Consider the following 23,309-nt stretch of genomic DNA (forward strand, 5'->3'; position numbering starts at 1 on the left):
AACAGCATGTGACAGATCTGAAACTAAACACCAAGCAAAACAAACAATATCATATGAAAGTTAATTAAAAATTACCAAAGAATTCAAACTAAAATCAAGTGCAATCCAAGTACAATAAACTTTCAAAGCAAATCATATGGAGAAACTTATTTGGGGTAAGACTATAAATACAACAATTATAATAATCAACAGAGAATTATGTCTTAAAGGTATCACGACATTCAGATTCTTTCTAAGATAATTCTTAAGCAAACGTATAGCTTATTTTTTTTCTCAGACTGGTCTTCCCATCCCCTCCCCTCATCAAACTTCCACCAAAACTTAGTGGAAAAAATATATTTAGTGGAAGAAAATATATACATATTAAAGTGTCTGGGAGAATACACCTCACATTGTTTTCTCTGAGAAGAAAGTACAGGGATTTGGGAAAGTGGGAAAATGTTTACTTCTTCCTTTACATACATCAATACTGTATTTATTTTTTTTACAGTGAATATTATATATACACATACTTATATAAAGATATATATGGATTTTATATACTTATATCTATCGTGGCAGAAGAACATAAGGGCAAATTAAGTCCCACAAAATCCCTAGGAAGTTTCGTAAATATCAGAGAAAAAAGTCTCCACTCTTGAAAATCCTTTGCAGCTTCTCATAGTATTTTTAAAGACAGACTAGCTACTATTAGGAAAAATGCATCAGGAATAGACAAGCATTAGCCATGGCTGAGACCAGAAAGGAGGAACCTGCTGAACCAGTGATCTGATTTCAGGTTTCCAAACATTTTACACCTTCTTACACACCTTGGCCTTAGACTCGGCTTCCAAAAGAAATGGTAACAGAACCCAAACACTCCGGGAAGGGATTCCATGAAAAAGCAACTAAAAATAGGAATATTGTGAAACAGCTTACTTGACATAAGCATAGGGGTATGTCTGTCTAAACCTCTGGGGTCATTTGGGTTCTGAAAGGCAATTTCATTTATCAATACAACTATTATTACAGAGAGGAAACAAATCTGCAAAATCAGAGTAAACAGAATTACAACTCAATGCCATTATGCCTCTCATATGCAGCCAAGTGCAATAACCCACAAAAACCAAACACATAAATTCTCTGTGTCTTCCAGGGGGATTTTCCCCTTTTAAACAAAGGATTTACTTTCTACTCTTCCACTGTGGCCCCCTCATTTGGATCACTTGTTCCTATTTTGGTCCAATGTATCCCTTAGGAGTTTCAATGAGTTGTGAATTAATTGTTATTCACGAGCAAAAAAGAAAAAAAGAAGAAAGAAAGAGAAAAAGCAGGATTAACTGCAATTGCCACTACAACTGCGAAGCGTGCATCTTGCACTTTCACCGTGTAAATAATGCACAGATCCTGCGGGAACATGCCAAACACCAGGATCCTTAATTAATGGAGCTCTTTAATGTGCAAATCAGGAACAAATTGCAAGTTCTGACTTGCATTGATTATGAAAACATTAATTGAATGAGCAAGACCCTATAAAAAAAAAGACAGAATCCTAAGTCTTCGAAGAGACCAAAAGAATACAAAGCTCTGGAAACCAGACGAGTCTGACCGATGTCTAAAATGCAAACCTACAACTGAGTACCGCTCACTAGCACACAATGAATTTAAAAACAAGAAACAGAAAACCAACAGTTTGATCAGAAAGCAATCACTATAAAAGCATCTAGTCCACCAATGTCTTGCACTAAGCAGAAAAATGAAGGCTTACTCAGGAAGCACACAGATGCTGCTTTAAGAGAAAAAAATCACTTTATATATATACACACTTATATGTATATAGGTATAACAAAACAATGCTGTCTCTTTAAAAAGAAATTCATCCTATATAAATTATAGCCATAAACTTTTCCTGCAGTGCAGCCTAATTAATTCTTGTTCTATACACAAAGGGAAATGCTGGGTGACAAATGGGTGTGAAGCCAGAAAGCTGCCAGGTCTGCAAAACATTTTCTACTTCAATTTATAAGCAATTTTGCAGTAAATCATCAACCAGAACCTGGAATCTCAGGAATCTCTGAGTGTCCAAACCACATTATATCACTTATCAAAGAGAGAAGGAAAAAGAGTTTAAAGACATCTCATTTTTCAGTTCTAACCCACATCAAAATCTAGAAGCTCTGTGCAATCTATTATTCTCTTCTGGGTAAGGTTTTAGTACCAAAGATATATTTTTCAAGCAAAAAATGACACTATAGGTTGATGTAGCCCATTCCTCCATCCCTAGAAGTACTGTATCATGTATCCATTACCATAAGAAATATTCCTAGACTTATCTGGGAATAAGCACACAACTATCCCCCCGTCACCCCCTCAATCCAAGCAAAATGTCCACAATCAAGCCAAGCTGTAGAGTTCAGTGGAACTATGGAAAAACAGGTGGGAAACACTCGAAGGAAAACAGAAACTTCCAGAACAAAGAGAACAGGGCTGTTGCCCCTCTGCAGTCAAACCTCTCATCCACCTCTAACCTCTGCCAGCCCCCGATGTGTTCTCTATCCCTGTTGTATCTTTTCCAAAATGGCAACATAAACTGCAAAGTATATAATCTTTGAAACTGGCATCTTTCACTTAGCATAAGACCACTGAAATTCATCCACGTTTTTGCATTTATCAAGTCTGCTCCTTTTTATTGCTGAATAAGGTACCACAATTTATTTATGTGCCTACTGGAGGGCATTTGGGCTGTTTCTATTTTTTGATGATGGTAAATAAAGCTGCTATAAACATGCATATACATCGCTTCTCGGCCTTTTGGCTAAGATCAAGTGAAACATGCATATACAAGTCTCTGTGTGCAGATATGCTTTCCTTTCTCTATGGTAAACATCTAAGTTGTTCTGCTGGACATCGGCAAATGTATGTTCAACTTCATAAAAAACTACTCAATTCTCATTCGAAGTGGCAGTACTCCTTTGCATTCCCACCAGTACTGTCTGCAAGTCTGATTGGCCTGCATCCTAGGTGTCACCTGGTGTTGTTAGGTGTTTGTTTTTAGTCATTCTAATAGGTATACAGTGGAATTTCATTGTGGTTTTAATCTTCATTTCCCTCAACACTAATGATTACATTAAATACCTTCTCATGTGCTTCTTTGCCAGTATTTACTTTTCTTGTGGAAGTTCCTGTTCAAATCTTTTGTCCCCCTTTTATTTTCAGTTTTGAGAGTTCTTCACATATTCTAGACATAAGTCCTTTGTTAGATGTGTCCGATTTGCAAATATTTTCTCTAGGTCTGTAACCTGTCTTTTCATTCCATGAACACATCTTTCACAGAGCAAAAGATTTGAATTCTGAGTTAGCCCAACCCTCAATTTGTTCTTTTATGGATCACACTTTTGATGTCATATCTAAAAACTCTTTGGCTAACCCAAGGTCATGAAGATTTTTCTCCCACGTTTTATTCGAAACACCTTATCGTTCTGCTTCACTTTTAATTCACTGATCTATTTTGTGTTAATTTTTGTACAGAGTATAAGCTACAGGTTGTAGTTCATTCTTTAACAAATAAATATGCTATTGTTGTAGCACCATTAGTTGAAACATCTAAGTTGTTCTGCTGGACATCAGCAAATATATGTTCCTTCCTTCCTTCCTTCACTGAACTGACTTTGTACCTTTATAAAAAGTCAGTTGTCTAGATTTGTGTCAGTCTATTTCTGATTCTATTCTATTTCACTGATTTAAGTAACTTTTAAAGGAATAAATCCACAAAGATGACAAAGTATAAGACAGATGACAGCAACTCAGTTTCTTAAGCTAAAAAGTCAATGATCTAGTTATTAGCATGCCTAGGGGCGTCTGGGTGGCTTAGGTGGTTGAGTGTCTTGACTCTTGGTTTTGTCTCAGGTCATTGGTCTTGGGGTCATGGGATGGAGGTCTGAGTCTAGCTCCATGCTCAGCACGGAGTCTGCTTGAGATTCTCTCTCTTCTTCTCCCTCCTCATCTGTCCCTCCTCTGGCTTGTATTCTCTCACACATGCTCACTCTCTCTCTCTCAGATAAACCTAAAAAAAAAAAAAAATCCCTAAAATTAAAAAAAATGACCACACCAGTGGTGCCTGAGTGGCTCAGTTGGTTAAGTGCCTGACTTCTGCTCAGATCCAGACCCCAGGGTCCTGGGATTGAGCCCCACTTCGGGCTCTCTGCTCAGTGGGAAGCCTGCTCCCCCCCCTCTCTCTGCCTGCCTCTCTGCCTACTTGTGATCTCTCTCTCTCTGTCAAATATATACATAAAATCTGGGAAAAAAAGAAAGAAAGAAAGAAAGAATGACCACACCAAATATTCATGTGGAGCAACTGGAACTCTTACACAAACCTGCTGGTAGGATTATAAAATGGTATAAACACTCTGGAAAACAGCTGAGCAGTTTCTTTAAAAGTTAAACATATACTGGGGTGTCTGGTTGGCTCAGTCAATATAGCATGCAATTCCTGATCTCAAGGTTGTGAGTTTGAGCCCCATACTGAGTGTAGAGATTACTTAAAAAACAGAAATAATTAAAAAAAAAAAAGTTAAACATACACTAACCATGTGACTCAGCCATTCCATTCTTAGGAGAAATGAAAGTATATGCATATAAAAACATGCAGGCAAATGTTCGCAACAACTTTGTGATAGCTGATGACTGGAACCAAAACAAACTGTGTATATCCATCTAATGAAACAGCACTCAGCAGTAACAGGCAATGAACTTCTGACATATGCAAAAACATGGATGAATCTCAAAATAATTATACTGAGTGAAAGACAGATTTTTAAAAAGTACAAACTGTAGGATTCCATTTATATAAAATTCTAGAAAACACAAACTAATCTAAAGTGACAAAAAACAGATTAATGGTTGCTTAGGGACAGGGAGGGATGGGAAGGAAAGATTATAAAGAAGCTGAAGAAACTTCTGGGGATGAGGAATATGTTCATTGTCTTCATTGTGATAACGGTTTCAAGGGTGTATACATGTCATATTGTACAAATGCTGACAGATTAAGCAAGCTGAGGATTAAGAACTGAACATTTCATTTAGCAAGGAGCCATGGGGGGGGGTACTTCTGTGACCTTAGTAAGCAGTTTGAGTTGAATGGTAGATACGGGCTTGACTGGAATGGATTCATGAGAAACCAGGAAAAAGGGATCTGAGATAATGAATACAGACAACTCTTTCTAGGGATGTGGCTTTAATGGGAAGCATGAGATGGTCCCATACACAGTTTCCTGTATGTCAATTATACCTCAATAAACCAGGTTTTAAAAAGCAGACAAATTAATAACTGACATAACAAACCTGAGCAGGTTGACTCTGGTGTTAGCAGTGAAGAAGAATGAGAAGCAGTCCCCCTATGGTCCATGAACAAAACCCCAGGAGATTCAGGAACTGGCAGTGCTGGGCACCTCTAGAAGAGGAGAGCAAGACAGGGCTAAAGCAGTCAGTATATCAGATCCTTTCCCACAGGCAGAAGCTGAGAGCTTTATTCGCTGAAGAGAGTTACACAGAGCGTCTCTAGATAAGGGGACACCAGAGAGTGGAGGGCAAAGGCCATAATATTAAAAACAGAGGAAATAAATTGAAGTCCAGAGATTGAATGCTCAGACCCCCAGCCTGCCCGCCTACTAGAATGCTGGCATTCCTCTAGCTACTATGATCCCATAAAGAGCAAAGAGCCAAACATACTGACATTGGGGTTCCCCAAATATGGCCCACACAGATCACTTCACAATGGGAAACACAGAAAAGAGCCCTATCTCAACATATAAAACTTCTAATCGACTTTTTGGTACCCTATTTTTTTTTAAAGTTTTATTTATTTAAGTAATCTCTACACCCAATGTGGGACTCAAACTTTTGACCCTGAGATTAAGAGTTGCAGGCTCTTCCAACAAGCAGCCAGGCACCCTAGTACCCTACTCTTAAAAGTCAAAAGAGATGGAAATGATTACCAAACATCTAAGAAAAACATCTTTCATGTTATACAGCGGTTAAAACTAGAGAAAAGAAAACAAAGAGGGAATGTGGTGCCTGGGTGGCTCAGTTGGAAAGCGTCTGCCTTCTGCATAGGTCATGATCTCAGGGTCCTGTGATCCAGCCCCACAGCTGGCTTCCTGCTCAGCGGGGAGTCTGCTTCTCCCCCTGCCTCTCCCACTGCTAATGTTCTCTCTCTCTCTCAAATAAATATAATCTTGGAAAAAAAATAAACTTAAAAAAAAAAAAAGCATGGGGGTCCCTTGGTGGCTCAGTGGGTTAAGCCTCTGCCTTCCACCCAGGTCTTGATCTCAGGGTCCTGGGATCCAGCCCTGCATCAGGTTCTCTGCTCAGCAGGGAGCCTGCTTCCTCCTGTCTCTCTGCCTGCTTCTCTGCTCACTTGTGATCTCTCTCTCTGTCAAATAAATAAATAAAATCTTAAAAAAAAAAAAAAAAGCATGGAGGGAACAAACTATGTAAGAAGAACACTTAAGAAAATATGTATAATGTATATCCTCAGAGAAATAATATTGAAATGATAGAAGAAATAAAAATGCCCGATGGAAGGATTGAAAATAAAGCTGAGGAAGTGTCTTAGAAAGTAGAACCAGGGCAGCTGTCTGGCTCAGTCAATGGAATGTGTGACTTGAGCCCCAAGTTGAGTATAGAAATTACTTAAAAATAAAATCTAAAAAAAAAAAAAGGTAGACTCATAAAAGAAAAGAAAGAGAGAATGGAAAATTGAAGAGGAAGAAAGAAGGGAATCAGAGGGACAGATTAACATCAAATGACATGTCTTCCAAAAAGAGAAAAAAAAAACAGAGGAAATCATGAACAAACTAATTTCAAGGAAATTTCCAGGACTAAAAGATGGGTGCCCAGGTAAAAAAGGTCTTGCAAGTATGCCACGCAGTGGCTAAAACAGATCTACACCAAGGTGCAGCATCATGAAATTTCAGAATTCCGCAAAGAGAAGTCCCTAGCTTCCAAAAGGGAAGGAAAAAACAGTAAGATCAGGAATCAGAATGGCTTCTGACTTATCAAGAGCAATTCTGGGAGCGCCTGGATGGTTCAGTTGGTTGGGTATCTGCCTTTGGCTACAGTCATGATCCCGGGGTTCTGGGATGGAGCCCTGTGTTGGGTTCCCTGCTCAGCGGGGAGTCTGCTTCTCCCTCCCCCCCCTGCTTGTTCTCTGTCAATTGAATAAATAAAAACTTAAAAAAAAAAAAAAGAGTAACTTCAGAGAGTGGAAGGCAAAGGAATATTTTATAGAATTCTATGCACAATTCTACATTATATAGAATTCTGTACAATCAATCATGATGACAGAATAAAGACATTTTCAGCAACCAAGGTCAAAACAGTTTACATCTCCTGCACCATTTTTCAGCAAACTACTAACGGATATACTGCTCCAAAATAAGGGAGTTAAGTCAAGAAAGATCCTGGAATAGGAGATGCACAGAAGTGAGAAGCTAAGGTAATCCCCAGGATGATGGAGGGAGATGCCAGCATCATAGCTGGGCACCAGAAAAGGTGAAGAGTCCAGATTAGAGCAGGTCAAAAGGCTCTGAAACAGACTTATTCAGGAAAATAAACCAGCAAAATATCTGACGCAACTGAAAATCTTGCAGGGAAATGTAGACAATTAGAGAAAAGTTTGGGCTTAAATAACTGCACAGAAAACAATACAAACAGAAATGTAACAATTATTAACTCTAGAAAACAAAATGATGTGTGGGAAAGGACAAATAATCATAGTATATATAGTACACGGTTCAGCTGGGAATGGTGTTTACATAGACATAATAATGTAAATACGGACTATTGATCTAACCAAATTATAATATACAACCAAGAAGGGATAGAAACTGTGTATGAGTGTAGGAGGAACAAGAGCTAAATCCTCCTTTTCATAATGAAGCACCAATAGATAATGCCCAAAACTGAAAAATGAAGTAGAAACAAAACTTGTTCATTAGCGATATGGAGAGAAATCCGTGGATTCCAAAAAAAACAACAAAACAATTAAAAATATAATTACTGCTTTAAGACACCTAGGTGGCACAGTCAGTTGAACGTCTGACTCCTGGATTCGGCTCAGAGATCCTGAGATCGAGCCCCAGGTCAGGCTCCACACTCAGTGCAGAGTCTGCTCAAGACTCCCTCTCCCTTTCCCTCTGCCCCCCTCCCCTCTGCACACTCTCCCTCTCTCCAACAAATCAATAAATCTTAAAGATATATATAAAATTGGGGTGCCTGGATGGCTCAGTGGGTTAAAGCCTCTGCCTTTGGCTCAGGTCATGATCCCAGGGTCCTGGGATCGAGCCACGAATCGGGCTCTCTGCTCAGCAGGGAGCCTGTTTCCTCCTCTCTCTGCCTGCCTCTCTGCCTACTTGTGATCTCTGTCTGTCAAATAAATAAATAAAATCTTAAAAAAAAAAAGATATATATAAAATTGTTGCTTTGGGACAGTAGGTTCTGGCAAGGGAGTAGTGGTACATAGGCAGTAGATATTGGTTTTCCTATAATGCTTTATAAAATGACTCTTTACATACATATAAAACTTGGGTAAAAATTTAAAAGAGGAAGGGGGCTGGCCCAGTTGGTAGAGTTGGTTGACTCTTGATCTTGGGGTCATGAGTTTGAGTCCCATGCTGGGTGCAGAGATTACTTAAAAAATAAGAATAAAAAAATACATAAAGTATTTAAAAAAAAAAAAAGTAAAAATTCCAAGGTAAACAGAAAAGCTAGTGGAGACAGAACAATTTTAGGAACTAGAATAAATATGAAACAAAACCAAAAATTTGTAAGTATATGTAATATACTTAAATACATTAATTATACAGAAAAGGAATATTCAGAAAACAAAGGGCCTCTCACAGATAAAATGATAACCCCCCCAAAAAAGAAAAACTGGAAATCAGAAAGACACAGAAAATCACAGAAAGATGGAAAATGCTAGACAAGAAACACCTAAGAGACACAACTTAATCCTAACCTAGGTTTAGTATCTAAAATAGAGCAGAGTAAACAGAGGGAAGGAAATTAATCAAAGAAATATTAGAAGAGATCTCCCCAAACTGAAGGAACCCAGTCTTAAGGCAAACAGGGCAGGTCCAGGAAGCACTCAGCACAATGAAGAAGGACCCATATCTAGACATCTTTTCAGGCAATTTGAGAAAACCAAAAGTAAAATTCCTAAACATTTCCAGAGAGCAACACAAGCCATCCACGAAGGAATGTAACTTAGAGGAGCAACTGCCTCCTCACTAAAAACACTGAGATAAAGAAAATAGAGCACGTGGTAGGTTGAATGGCCCTCCGAAGAAGTTCACGTCCTAACCCCCAGAACCTGTGCATATGCTACCTGGCATGGCGAAAGGGCTTTGTAGACGTGTGTTAAGGGTCTAGGTAAGATGAGTATCCTCAATTAGCCAGGTGGGCCCAATGTAGCCACGAGGTCCTTGTAAGGGGAAGGTAGTAGGGTCAGGGTCAGAAAGAGAGAGGGTGGAGGGATGACACTGATTTTGAAGATGGAGCAGAGCCATGAGCCAAGGAATGTGGGCAGTTCGTAGAAGTTGGGAATACCAAGAAAACATTCTCCCCTAGAGCCTCCAAAAGGAGCACAGCCCTGCTGATGCCCTGGTTTTAGGACTTACCAACTCCAGAACTGTAAAATAACAAATAAATAAATAATCATGTGCTGTCAGAAGCCATCAAGCTTATAGCAATTTGTTGCAACAGAAACAGCAAACTAGAATAGAGCAGTACGTTCGAATTCTGAGGGAAAGTCACCAGAAATCTAGAAATTTATACCCACTCAATTAAGAATATATCAACGAAAAATGAAGGCACAGTATTTTCAAATCTACAAGAACTCAAACAAGGGTGCCTGGGTGGCTCAGTCAATTAAGCATCTGCCTTCAGCTCAGGTCATGATCCCAGCATCCTGGGATCGAGCAGGCATCCAAGTTCCTTGCTCAGCTGGGAGTCTGCTTCTCCCTCTGCTTGTGCTCGCAAACTCTGAAACCCTAAAACTGCCTAAAACTCTGACAAACAAATAAAATATTTAAAGAAAAAAAAAGAACTCAAATAATTTACTCCCTACACATTTTTGGGCAACAAACTGACAAAGTAAACTGAGATTAAGGAAGACAAAAGAGCCCCAAAATAGCTCCAAGAGCAATGGAAAAAAAGAAAAGAAATTTCCAGGGGTACAACTGTGCACTAGTCCCAGGAAACAATCAATTCAAACTAGGAAAACACACTAGAAAAGATGGCATGATTTAAAGTTTGGGGGGGAAAAGATTGAGCTAAAACTGAGCTATGGAGTGGGGGAGGTAGGGGTAGGGATTAGAGACCTAAGGGGAAAATGACTGAATAGATTAGTAGTCTGAATGTGAAGCAAACAAAAATACAGCATGGTTTTAAGCAGCTGATGCAGGGGTCTTTTTTTTTTTTAATGATTTATTTATTTAGTTGAGAAAGACAGAGAGAGAGAGAGAGAGAGTGCATGCAAACATAAGCAGGGGGAGGGAGAGAGGGAAAAGCAGAGAATCTCAAGCAGACTCCCCGCTGAGCCCAGAGCCCAAGGTAGGGCTCATCCCAAGACCCTGAGATCTTCACCCAAGGCAAAACCAAGAGTCGGATGCTCAAGTGACTGCACCAACCAGTCGCCCCCGATGCAGGGTTATTAATAAAAGATCTACTGGAACCAGGAACTAGGAACTTGAACTACAGTAAGAACATTCTCCAGTGAGTGGCCCAGGAACCATGACTCTGAACACACAGGAAAGAAGTGTAACTCGCCAGTTCTTCCCTGCCTGGCTATTACACCTTATTTACATGGTAATAACACTATGCATGCAATTTATAGGTTTTCAACTTCAGGGGTGAAGGCAGGGGTAAAGCACTGGGCTCCTGGTCGGTAGTGGCAGGGCAGACTAAAACTGCAGCAGAAAGAAATGGGATGATTACCGTGTATGTTTTCCTCCAAATATCTGCTATCTCATCCCCTATTCCTCATTCATAATTTATGACCTTGGTTTCTATTTCGAAGAAAATAGAACTATCAAAAGAGTATTTTCAGGGGCACCTGGGTGGCTCAGTTGTTAAGTGTCTGCCTTCAACTCAGGTCATGATCCCAGGGTCCTGGGACTGAATCCCACATCAGGCTCCCTGCTCAGAGAGCCTGCTTTTCTTTCTCCCTCTGTGTGCTGCTCCCCCTGCTGTTCTCTCTCTCTCTGTCAAATAAATAAATATAATCTTAAAAAAAAAAAAAAAGTGTTTTCACAGACTCCTACCTATTGGTGTCTATTTGTAGACAACCTTCCCAACTGTCAATAACAGTTAAATTGTGCACACTGCTATCAAAGGCCACCCTTCTCGTGCACTGGTCCCATGTCCGTTTACCTACCCAAGGACATTGCTCCAGCAAATAAACCTTTCTTATCAACATATACAAAGCTTACTTCTCATGTCTCAAAATAATCAAAATGACCAAAACAATTCTGTCTCCACATCCTTCTCCATCTAATGCCACATCCCTCTGCTCCCCTTCAAAGCCACATCCCTACGAAGAACCATCTACACTCACTCTCTCAAATCCCTTTTTCCCATCCTCATGCAAACCCACTCCTGTCAGGCCTGTATCCCACTCCACAAAATTGCTCACCAAGGTCACAGCTGACCACCATGAAGCTAATAAATTCAATGGTCAATTCTCAGCTTACTTAGCCTGTCAGTAGCACTCTCATCTTTCAGACCAGAGACTAAATGAATCAAAAAACAGATATAAATAAACTACCTACAACTATAGAAATAAAACAGAAATAGAATGAGACTAACTGTAAGGCAAAGGGTTACTGCTGTCTTCTGGAATGCCTTGGTACTCTTACTATACTTCTGTACGATATTAATAAAGTGATTCACGCACAGGTTTTAAAGACATGAATAACAGTAATAAAGGAGAGTAGTATCTTATGCAGTGGTTAGGTTCTCAAGCTTGAGCATAAAGCAAAAATCAAGTTCTGACAAAACTTGAAAATCCCTAAAACTGCCTATCATCAGTTCAGTACTGTACTGTCTCTCCCCGAGTTGGACCCAGCAAGTTCCTCCCCTCAAACTCCAGAGCACACAGCTAGTTTCACCATTAAACACTGCTGCAAATGACTACAGGTAGGGACCATGCTGTAAGTTTAAACACCAGATCCACTCTGTCTATAGTTAAAAGTGGGTTAATTAAACGTCCACATAAAGAAGGAAGAACTGGAGAGTTAGATTTGTTTCCTCTGTGTTCAGAGTCATGGTTCCTGGGCCACTCAATGAAGAAGAATGTTCTTAGTGTAGTTCAAGTTCCTAGTTCCTAGTTCCTGGTTCCAGTAGATCTTTTATTAACATATAACACAGGATGACCCACACGGCTTTCCCATGAATACAGCAGTCGGGTAATCCCACTAGGGAACCACTACAAGACAAGCTCCTCCAAGTCAGGGTGGCTTCTTGCTTCTGTGGCCAAAGACAAGTCTAGTTCCTAAGAAACTCAAACCAATAACCCAAATTTTCTTTCTTTTTTTTCTTTTTCTTTTTTTTTTTTAATCAGATAGAGATCACAAGTAGGCAGAGAGGCAGAGAGAGGGGGCGGGGGGGGGGCAGGCTCCCTGCTGAGCAGAGAGCCTGATGCGGAGCTCGTTCCCAGGACCCTGGGATCATGACCTGAGCCGAAGGCAGAGGCTTTAACCCACTGAGCCACCAGGCACCCCCTAATAATCCAAATTTTCTGACTAGACTGGTTGCAGTTGTTTTCATGCTTCCACAGCTCTGTGACCAAGGACTTGTCTCTTCAAGGGTAACAAGCTGACATTCTCCTCCTGGTCCCACCACTCAGTTACTTTGGAAAAGCACTTGCTCTGTGATCCAGAGATGTAAGTGCCAATTAACAAGACTGGACAAATTAAGTAATAAGCAGCTCAACAGGGACCAAAAGTCCTCCTACACAAAACTCATTCTCTAATAAATATACAAAAACACAGCATATATTTTAATGCTAAATCAATAGGTATTATGTAAATTTCAAACAGAAAGTTATCATAAAATGACTGCCTTAGTTTCCCACCTACAGTTTAGGAAAAATAAGAGATCAATAATGCTCTGAGGTAGCAGAAGAGTAGGAAAACAACAGTCACAGATGAGAATTTCAATTGCTACAATTCTTTTAAGAACCAATTTGGCAATGTATTCCAAAAGTTTAAAGAAAAAGGGTGGGCACAATCCCTTTGTCCCAGCAATTGCATTTCCAGGAAATACAGATCTATGCTGTCCAATAGAGTATCCACTAGCCATATGTGGTTATTGAGCAGTCAAAATGTGGTTAGTCCAAACTGAGATGAGCTGTAAACATCAGCTATACTCTGGACTTCAAAGATTCAATATGAAAAAAAGATACGTAATATACCTCACTAATATTTGTACACTGACTAAATGTTAAAATATTTTTGATACATGGGGTTAAATAAAATATAAAATATACTAAAAGTTAATTTTATGTGTTTTCTTAGGCTTTTTCTTAATGTAGCTAATACAAAATTTTAAATTACATATGTGGTTTACATTATATTTCTATCGAAGGGCTACTTTTAGACAAACTGCACAAATATGTCTGTACAGAGATGTTAACAAGGTATGCTTTATGAAAGTGAAAAGCCAGAATAAACCTAAGCATCCATCAATACAGACTGGTTAAATAAACTGCAGTAAATCTATAAAATGAAATATTCTGTAGCCACTGAAAATGCTGACGTATATCTAAATAAACAGACATGAAATGAAATATTAAGTAGGAAAAATAAGCTTAAAAATAGTACATATTTATAATATTCCTCCCCACCCCTTTCTCTGTAACCACAGAGAAAGGTCTGAAAGATTATTCATCAAAATGACAACTGTGGTTACCTCTGGGCAGTAGCACTGCAGGTAATCCTTATCTTCTTCTTTATGCTTTTATGTATTTTCTGAATTTCTGAAGTAAGCATGACATAATTTTATAATTAAAATAGTAAAGATATTTTTAAAAATGAGACACTGGCTAAAACAAAAAGATTGATCTTATATCACTTTTGCTAGATGAAGTCTACAGTAATGAGGGTCTTTAATCCCACACAATGCTACACAAGGCGAAGCTTGCAAATACCTCTGTCCCAAGCTATACTTAAATTTATCCCAAGTAATTAAGAATGTTTCAGGGTTCGACATATCATTTGTGAAAACTCTGCCTTGAACCCATAAGGTATTAAATGAGAGAACACAGAAATAGATGTTCATGCATTTGTCACCTAAGGCAGCTAAATAATTTAAAAAGGAGAGAATTTCACTGATAATACTAGTTGTCTATGGGACTGGGAACTAACTGGTAGCAATTCCTGAGTAGCACAAGGGGAGGAAACAAAATTTTTTCCATATGAAAGTTTGGTATTTTTTGCATTTTGAGCCCAGTGAATCTACTGCCTACTCTAAAAATAAAGAGGGGTGCCTGGGTGGCTCAGTGGGTTAAGCCTCTGCCTTCAACTCAGGTCATGATCTCAGGGTACTGGGATCGAGCCCCACATCCGGCTCTCTGGTCGGCGTAGAGCCTGCCTCCCCGCTCTCTCTGCCTGCCTCTCTGCCTACTTGTGATCTCTCTGTCAAATAAATAAATAAAAGACTTTTTTAAATAAATTATTAATTAATTAGTTCAATTTTGGGACACCTGGGTAGCTCTCTAGGTTAGCGTCTGTCCTCAGCTCAGGTCATGATCCTAGGGTCCTGGGATTGAGCCCTGCATTGGGCTCCTTGCTCAGTGGGAGCCTGCTTCTCCCTCAGCCTTCCTTTCCCTCTGCCTGCTGCTCCCCCCTGCTTGTGCTCTCTGACAAATAAATAAATAAAATCTTTAATAAATAAATAAATAATAAATTGTTGTAAATAATACGAAACATTATCTATAAAAACTCCATGACTGCCCATGATTAACTCAAAATTTAAAAAGTTATTCTTTTTTTTTTTTTTTGAAGAATTTATTTATTTATCTGACAGACAGAGATCACAAGGAGGCAGAGGCAGGCAGAGAGAGAGGAAGGGAAGCAGGATCCCCGCTGAGCAGAGAGCCGAATTTGGGGCTCAATCCTAGGACTCTGGGATCGTGACCTGACTGGAAGGCAGAGGCTTCAACCCACTGAGCCACCCAGGTGCCCCAAAAGTTATTCTTAAGGAGCACCTGGGTGACTCAGTCAAGCGTCCAACTCTTGATTTCAGCTCAGGTCATGGATCTCAGGGTCATGAGATCAAGCCCCATATTGGGCTCCACGCTCAGCACAGAGTCAGCTTGAGATTCTCTCTCCCTGTGTCCCTCCCCCTGCTTGCACTCCCTCAAAATAAATAACCAAAAGAGAAAAGAAAAGAAAAACTTATTTTTAAGATGTCTACTGGTGCTAAGATCAAATTAGCATTAAAAACTGTAGTCTAGGGGTGCGTGGGTGGCTCAGTGGGTTGAGCCTCTGCCTTCGGCTCAGGTCATGATCCCAGGGTCCTGGGTATCAAGCCCCACATCTGGCTCTCTGCTCAGCAGGGAGTCTGCTCCCCACCCCCCCACTCTCTCTCTGCCTGCCTCTCTGCCTACTTGTGATCTCTGTCAAATAAATAAATAAAATCTTTTAAAAAAATAGTGTCTTTTTAGAAAAAAAAACCAAAAACTGTAGTCTATTCAAGTCAGAATTCTTGAAGGACTAGGAAAAGAGCCACAGAGGGAGGAGAGGGTGAATATGAACTAGAAATGGCAAGATGGAGGAGAGCAAATACAATGTAATTTATTAATAGTGGAATTTCTTTTTATACTCATAGGCAAGGAAAGACTCTCAACACTTCCTCTATATTTATATTACATTATATTATGTGCGTGGATTCTTTTGCTTATGGGAAATAGCAAAATGTCAACCATTGTTTCTATTAAAGGTCTTTAATGATACTGCATTTTAGACCTGTAATGAAACATGGTGCTCACTGCAGTTTGTAATGCATCTCATTAAATACATTAATAACATGCATTTCACTAAAAGGTCAACTTATTATGGCTGAAGTTTGGCTTTCCTTTAATCACTTCATTTAAAGCTATAGAGCAAACTCTGAAAAAGATAGTAGAGAGCACCTGCTACAGAAATGCTCTCTCAATTCTCCCATCCATTAAAATCAGTTATGCTTAAGAAATCACTGTTAATATTATTATGTGAAATAACAGCAATGTGATATTTTTCTTTTTCTTTTTTAAAGACTTACTTGAGAGCAAGTGAGCGAAAGAGATAGAGAACTTACATGCATGAGCGGGGGGAGGGGTAGCGGGAGACAGAGCTGATCCTAAGTATACTACCCTCTGAGCAGGGAGCCTGAGACCCTGCCATCGTGACCTGACCCGAAATCAAGAGCCAGACACTTAACCAAATAAGTCACCCAAGCGCCCCAGTATTGTGATTTTAAACACCCCCCCCTTTTAAAGATTTTATTCATTATTTGACAGAGAGAAACACAGCAAGAGAGGGAACACAAGCAGAGGGAGTAGGAGAGGGAGAAGCAGGCTTCCAGCTCAATCCAAGTACCCTGGGATCATGACCTGAGCCGAAGGCAGGCGCATAACAACTGAGCCACCCAGGTGGCCCTAAAAAACCCTTCTGGAGATACATGCTGATTTACTGATAAAATTACAGAATCTCTACTATGTGCTTCAAACTAATCCAGAAGTAGAGAGAGAGCTAGTATAAATACAGATGAAATAAGACTGGCCGGAGCTGACGACTGCTTCACTGGTAAAGGCACGTGGGTTCACTGCACAATTCTCCATGCTTTTATATATATGTTTGATATAGTCCATCATGACAATTTTTATATAACTCATGCTCCAGTTTTCTGAAGTAACTTCCCTTCTTCCTTATACACTACTGCCACCAACATAAAAGATCAGCTTCCTAGGCCCATAGAACTTAAAAAAAAAAAAGAAAGAAAAACAGAGAGGAAATGTAAGCCAAATGCCTTTGGCACAGAAAAATCCCCTAATTTTGCTAAGGTTACTTCATGACTTACCACTTAAACAACTACTAAAATATCAAAAAATGTCTTTGAAACTACTTAACACTTCAAGAGTTATAATTACCAACATGTAACACCAAGGTGAGGCGACTGAGGACTCAGTGCACATGCGCTGGGGAAGCCTACGTAGTTTCTCAAAAAGAGAGTTTAGGGTACTAATGTTAGAATGGCATGCTGCTCATCAGTGTACTGTGGTTAAACCCTGCCTCTTTAGAGGCTATTTTAGGACTATGAGAGTAAACAGCAGTGACAAGGAGAGAAGAGATCGAGAAAACACAAACCCAGAACAGGATCCCACAAGAAAGGAAACGGACATTGAGAGGATAAAAGGAGTCCAAAACCAGAAGAAATCAGAGAGGCATGAGAACCCAAACAGCATTTCTAGTGTCACCAAAGCCAAAGGCAAATATTTCAAGGAAAGACTGAATGCTTCAAGGAGGTAGAAGCTGGCTTTGGTGGCAAGTAAATTGTTGGGCTGGCAGAAAGAAAGGGCTACTTAAGATGGCTAAAGTCCCCGCCACAAAACCTGAGCTCGGACAGGAGAACAAAGACCCAAGCAGGAATCTGAAAACCCTCCCGCCCCGGGCTCCCGTGGACCAATGGGACCCTGACAAGCGGGAATCTAGACCCCCACCCCGGGTTCCAGTGGACCAATGGGACCCTGATGAGCAGGCAAAATATCCAAATAAGGAAAACTTGCCAGAAGACCCCTGAACTCCCTTGAGGCCCCTTAAAAGCCCCCTTCTCCCTGCCTTGGGCGAGACTTCCGCCACTCTGATTTCCAGAGTCACGGAACCTCGCCTGAGGGTGCCCACCTCCTCCCGGCGCAACTTTCCTGGCTCTCCCTCTCCTGAGGCCTGAAACTTCGCCGTAGAGTGTTTTTAATAAATCTTGCCTTGCACCCACTTTGCCTAGTGTTGTGTTTATCTCGCCGGAAAAACTTTACAGAAATCTCTGGTCATCTTTTCATAGTTATAAGACAAAAGCTGAATTATAAGCATTAAAGAATGTAATACTGCACTTCCCAGAACAAATGCTTAATTCAAGTTATACAAGAATCTGAATACTAATAAAAAGTCAAAAAACACTGAAGACAGTGGGGGTGATGGTCATTACACTGATGGCCATCACTCACATGGGTGATCATTACCAAATGCCTCTATCAACAGAAAAACACCCATGCCTAACATCTGTGGGGTGCCATGTGCCAGACACTGTGCTAATGCCTTACACTGACAGTTGTCCTTCAATCCTCACAACCATACTATCGCCCTCTTGCTCTGAAGTTAAGTAACCTGCCCAAAGTCACCTAAGTAAATCCACTACTGAGATAGAATCTAAAGCCAGGTGGTCTAACTTTAACTCCTTTAAGACCCAGCAGACTGGGGCGCCTGAGTGGCTCAGTTGGTTGGGCGTCTGCCTTCAGCTCAGGTCATGATCCCAGGGTCCTGGGATCAGCCCTATTGGGCTCTCTATCCAGCAGGGAGCCTGCTTCTCCCTGACCATCTCCCCTCTCATGTTCTCTCTCTCTCAAATAAATAAATAAAGTTTTTAAAACAAAACAAAACAAAGACCCAGCAAACTGACAAGAGACTTAATCAAAGACCGTAAGTTCCAGTGCGTGTTCTGGGGTCAGTACAAATTCTGGCTGGGTTCCATACCAGCCTTGTAACACAGTATAAATGGTGTATCCTGAGTAATGCAGCCCAGTTTTTCTTAAACTGTTTACCAACACAGGGAGATACACAACATATTATGTCATACTGTCATAAGAAGATTAAAAACAAACAAAAAATAGCCACTCTGGACAGCTGGCTGGTTCAACTGGTAGAGCATACAACTCCTGATCTTGGGATTATGAGTTCTGAGCCCCTGGCTGGGTGCAGAGATGACTTAAAACATTAGGGATGCCTGGATGGCGTAGTCAGTTGAGTGTTCAACTCTTGGGTTCCGCTCAGGTCATGATCTCAGAGTTGAGAGACTCGGCTTTGCATTCAGCGTAGAGTCTGCTTGGAACCCTCTCTCCCTCTCCCTCTGCCCTCCGCCCCATGCTTTCTCTCTCAAATACATAAATAAATCTTTAAAAGAAATATTAAAGAAAAAAAAAATTAACCACCCTTTAGGTGCGCAGAAATGCTACTTATTAGAATACTCTCCAATCTTAGAATATGTGACACTAAACAAACATGCTTTTCTTCTCTCTCCTCCACCCTGTCAGACAATAACAGACATCTGTCACAGTAACTGGAGTTTACCAGTGAGACAAAGAGAGAATTGGTTAAGTACCAACCCTCCCCACCCCCCCGCCCCACACACAGAATAAGAAGATCAGAACAATTGCAAAAAAAGTAAATAATACTAAAGTAGCTAAAGAAACTTGTACCCAAGAATATGTCTAACTGACATGGACTAACCCTTTAAAAAATAGTATTTTAAGGTGAATCAAAAAAAAAAAAAAAGGCAGTATTTTAAGATGAATCAAAAAAAGGAAAGAAAAGTATCAAGCAAGAAGAGAAGAAGAGTAATAACAAGATGGGAAAGGTCTCCTCATGAAATACTTCAGACATTTAACCTAGAGCAGTCTAGGTCTCACTCCAAAGCATACCAAGAATTAGGGTAGCAGGGCATTAAAAACAGCAGACAAATGGGATGCCTAGCTCAGTCAGTCAGTAGAGCATGCAACTCTTGATCTTGGCGTTGTGAGTTTGAGCCCCTAGTTGGGCAAAGAATTTACTTAAAAAAGAGTAAAAAAGAAAAAAAGGAAGGGAGGGAGGGAGGAAGGAAGGAAGGAAATAGCAGTTAAGTGCCCCAAAAATCTCAAAAATTTTGAAAACTCCCAACCATCATTTATTTAAGGTTAAGAAGGGAGAAAAACTAATGGAGGGGATATAAAAGATTTATGCTCACAATATCTGCAGAGTTCCTGACTTCAAGTACAGCAGGACATAAAATCTAAAGGCTGGACCCTAGGAAGCAATTCCTAATTAAAGCAGATATTCTGGGGCACCTGGCTGGCTGAGTCAGTAGGGCATGCGACTCCTGATCTCTGGACTGTGAGTCCAAGCCCCATGTGTGGCAGAGTCCATGTTTTTTTTTTTTTTTTAAAAAAAAAAAAAAAAAAAAAAAAAGCAGGTATTTTCCCACAAGAAAGGTTTGCAGAATCCCCTATCCAAGAAATCCTACATATTTACTTCGGAGTTTGAGGTGATTCTACCTGGAGGCAGATGTCCTCCTCAGATTCCTTTCAATTCTAACTCCACAATATAATAAAAACAAGTTTTGAGGCGCCTGAGTGGCTCATCTGGTTACACATCTGCCTTCGGCTCAGGTCATGATCCCAGAGTCCTGAGCTTGAGCCCTGCATCAGGCTCTCTGCTCAGCAAGGAGTTTGCTTCTGCCTCTACCTCTGCCACTCCCCTGCCCACCCACTAGGCTCCCCGCCACTTGTGCATGCTCTCTCTCTCTAATACATAAAATCTTTGAAAAAAAAAATTTTTTTTTAAAGAACAAATGAAAACACTTAGGTCTCCCCATGCAAATAAGGAATAGCAATTCTAACCACAGTGCACTAAGCCCAAATCTCCCTCTGCCCCCATCCTTTGGTGCCCTTGGACACACAGCACACAGCCCACAGAGGGCTAGGTGGTATGGAAGAAAGACTTCTCAACAGTAAGGCAGGAAAGCCAGAGCTTGGTCTGCTGTGCATGAGTGAGCTCTAGAACTTTGGGTAACTCATTCTCTCTGAGCCCTGGTTTTCTCATCTGTAAAATAAGGGGACTGCAAACCAAGCAATTTCTAAATCCCTCTTCTACAATTCTTGGGCTTTATAGCTCAGCAATTCTCTCCCTAAACTTTTTCCTCCCTCTGCAGTCATCACCTTCCCTCCCTCTCTGCAACCCAAAAAGAGATATAAATAAGAACATCTTAGCATGTTTTCTACAAACCCCCAAAAGCATCCTGTAAGCATGATACTACCAAAATGAACAGAATCAACCATTCTCCATTCTTTCTCTTTTGTTCTATACCAGCAGGTTTGCAAATAAGAATTCTCTGAGCATTAAAGAAGTAACTCAGAAAGCCAAAGGAAAGGGGAGGAGGAAAGTGAAGGCAGGTAAGAGAAAAGTGGAACAGGAGCACCTGGATGGCTCAATCAGTTGAACGTCTGACTCCTGACTTCTGCTCAGGTTATGATCTCAGCCTCCTGGGGTCAGGCTGGCATTGGGCTCCATGCACAGCAGGGAGTCTGCTTGCCTCTCCCCCTGCTCCTCCCCCCGCCCCATTCTCTCACTCTCAAATAAGTACATATATAAATTTTTTTAAAAAAAGAAAAGAAAGAAAACTGGAATAGACATGACTCAAGTACCCAACCAATTTCAATCAAAATTGTCCTCATTTGATAGGAGTTATATTGCTGAGTTTTTTTTTTTTAAAGGTAGAAACTATGCTGTACCACATTATCACTAAAATCAAATCTTCTCTTCTTCAACTCTGTGGTGCTACAAATACAATGTACATCAATGTATCCCAGTGGTTCTAAGTATCCCCAACTGGCATAAGTATTCTTACTATTTTTTAGTGCGCTGGCAAATTCTGGACCACCTTTGTCCTTGAAAATAGGGAAAACATCTGGTTGAGGAAGCTGATTGGTAGTCAACAGAGCTTTTTGTAGCTTGATCCTTCCTTCCAAGAGCTGGTCCCACAGTGCTGAGAATGGAAAAAGAATTTCATTCCTGTTACAAAATTTTCTTGGGCTGGGGACTTGGGGGGATAGGAAATCACACCAGTCTCTACAAAGCACAGCTTTATCACAGCTTCTTACTATGAAAATACTCGCCATTAGGAGAAATAAATTCACTATCTTGGAAGCCAATATTTGCTATACAAGACAGGGAATGCTTAAGTCCAAAGAGAAAAGAAAACTGTTTTCTCTTCAATATCCCACAGCTGCCAAAGTACTAGGACAGAACCAGCCAAGCAGCTCAGTGCAGAAATGACTGGCTAAGCACAAAAGAATGGAGCTTTAGGCCTCTAGGTAGGTGAGGCATTTCACAAATTAATTGGAAGGACACAGGATTGAGGGAACAGCCAAAACAAACAAGCAGGAGATCAAAAGCAGACACTCTGAAAAATAGGCCGACAGCAAAACCATGTACAAACCTATCTGGTTCTTCACAGCTCTTCCTTTCTCCACTTCCTCAGAAACTCTAACACCAGAGAACGTCATCACGACACCGTCGTCTTCACTATTCCTGTCTTCAGCTCTGTCTTCCTCACTCTCACCCACAGAGTCTTCCTCCCCATCCCCTTCTTCCATGCCACTTTCCTCCTCCTCTTCATCTTCCTCCTCCTCACTGCTACCAAGGTCATCCATTCCCTGGGTGAACTTTTCAAAGTCACTGATGCTCTGGACACTAAAACCCGGTGTTTTCCGAGCGCGGTTTTGGCTCTTCTTCCAGGCCAGACTACTATCCCTGTCATCATCACACTCTTCTTCCTCAGCAGCACTCATGGCATCCTCATTGGATCCCTCCAGACCCAGCCCCTCTGAATCTCCATCTCCAGATTCTTCCTCATCAGGTATCTCCTGGTCTAAACAAAAGAAGAAAGAAGGAAAAAAGATGGACATCACTTTGAGACAAACACTGGCCATATCTTTCACTTCAAATAAAGGACTACAGCATCCATCAAAAATAAAGTTTATTATTGTACTCAATTCAATTCAAATATTTATTATACATCTACTACCTCTAAAATGCTAAAGGGAAAACAAAGATGAACAAAACATGGGTTTCACCCTAATGAAAGGCTCTAGTGGGAAAAACAGTCCCTTCGAAACTGTAACACAGATAAGACTTGACAAAGTTTTGATAACCCAGAGAAGGGAGAAATTTTAAGTGTGGGGCAAGGGATTTAAAATTAAATTTAAAATTAAAATTAAGCACCTACTATGAGCCAGGTATAGATAAAAAGCTAAGAAATGACAAGTAGAATGTTAATACCTGGGGGGAGGGGTTCACAGCCTGGTGGGAGTGGTAGATATGCATGCCAACATTCATATCATTATTATCATTAGAGTGTCACTGGTACACAGTATATGGAAAAGGATACATCTAACTCTCCTGAAAAGGTGAGGAACTGGCTTCATGTGAAGGAGACATTATAATTTTATTGATTAAACATAAGCAAATGGGCGGCTAGGTGGCTCA

At 40.4% G+C, this 23,309-nt stretch overlaps 1 protein-coding gene across 3 annotated transcripts in view; it reads right to left on the reverse strand.

The window, feature by feature from the left end:
• Window positions 1-23,309, reverse strand: part of AATF (apoptosis antagonizing transcription factor) — a 96,979-nt gene that overhangs the window by 70,789 nt on the left and 2,881 nt on the right. For all 3 annotated transcript variants that reach the window (XM_082708407.1, XM_082708406.1, XM_082708408.1), the window contains exons 3-4: window positions 22,261-22,692; window positions 21,670-21,807 (exon numbers count right to left, since the gene is read on the reverse strand). In XM_082708407.1, the coding sequence (XP_082564533.1) occupies window positions 21,670-21,807; window positions 22,261-22,692 (570 nt within the window). The remainder of the gene's footprint in view (window positions 1-21,669; window positions 21,808-22,260; window positions 22,693-23,309) is intronic.

Source organism: Mustela nivalis (genome assembly GCF_964662115.1).
Source record: "Mustela nivalis genome assembly, chromosome: 17".
Classification (NCBI taxonomy): domain Eukaryota; kingdom Metazoa; phylum Chordata; class Mammalia; order Carnivora; family Mustelidae; genus Mustela; species Mustela nivalis.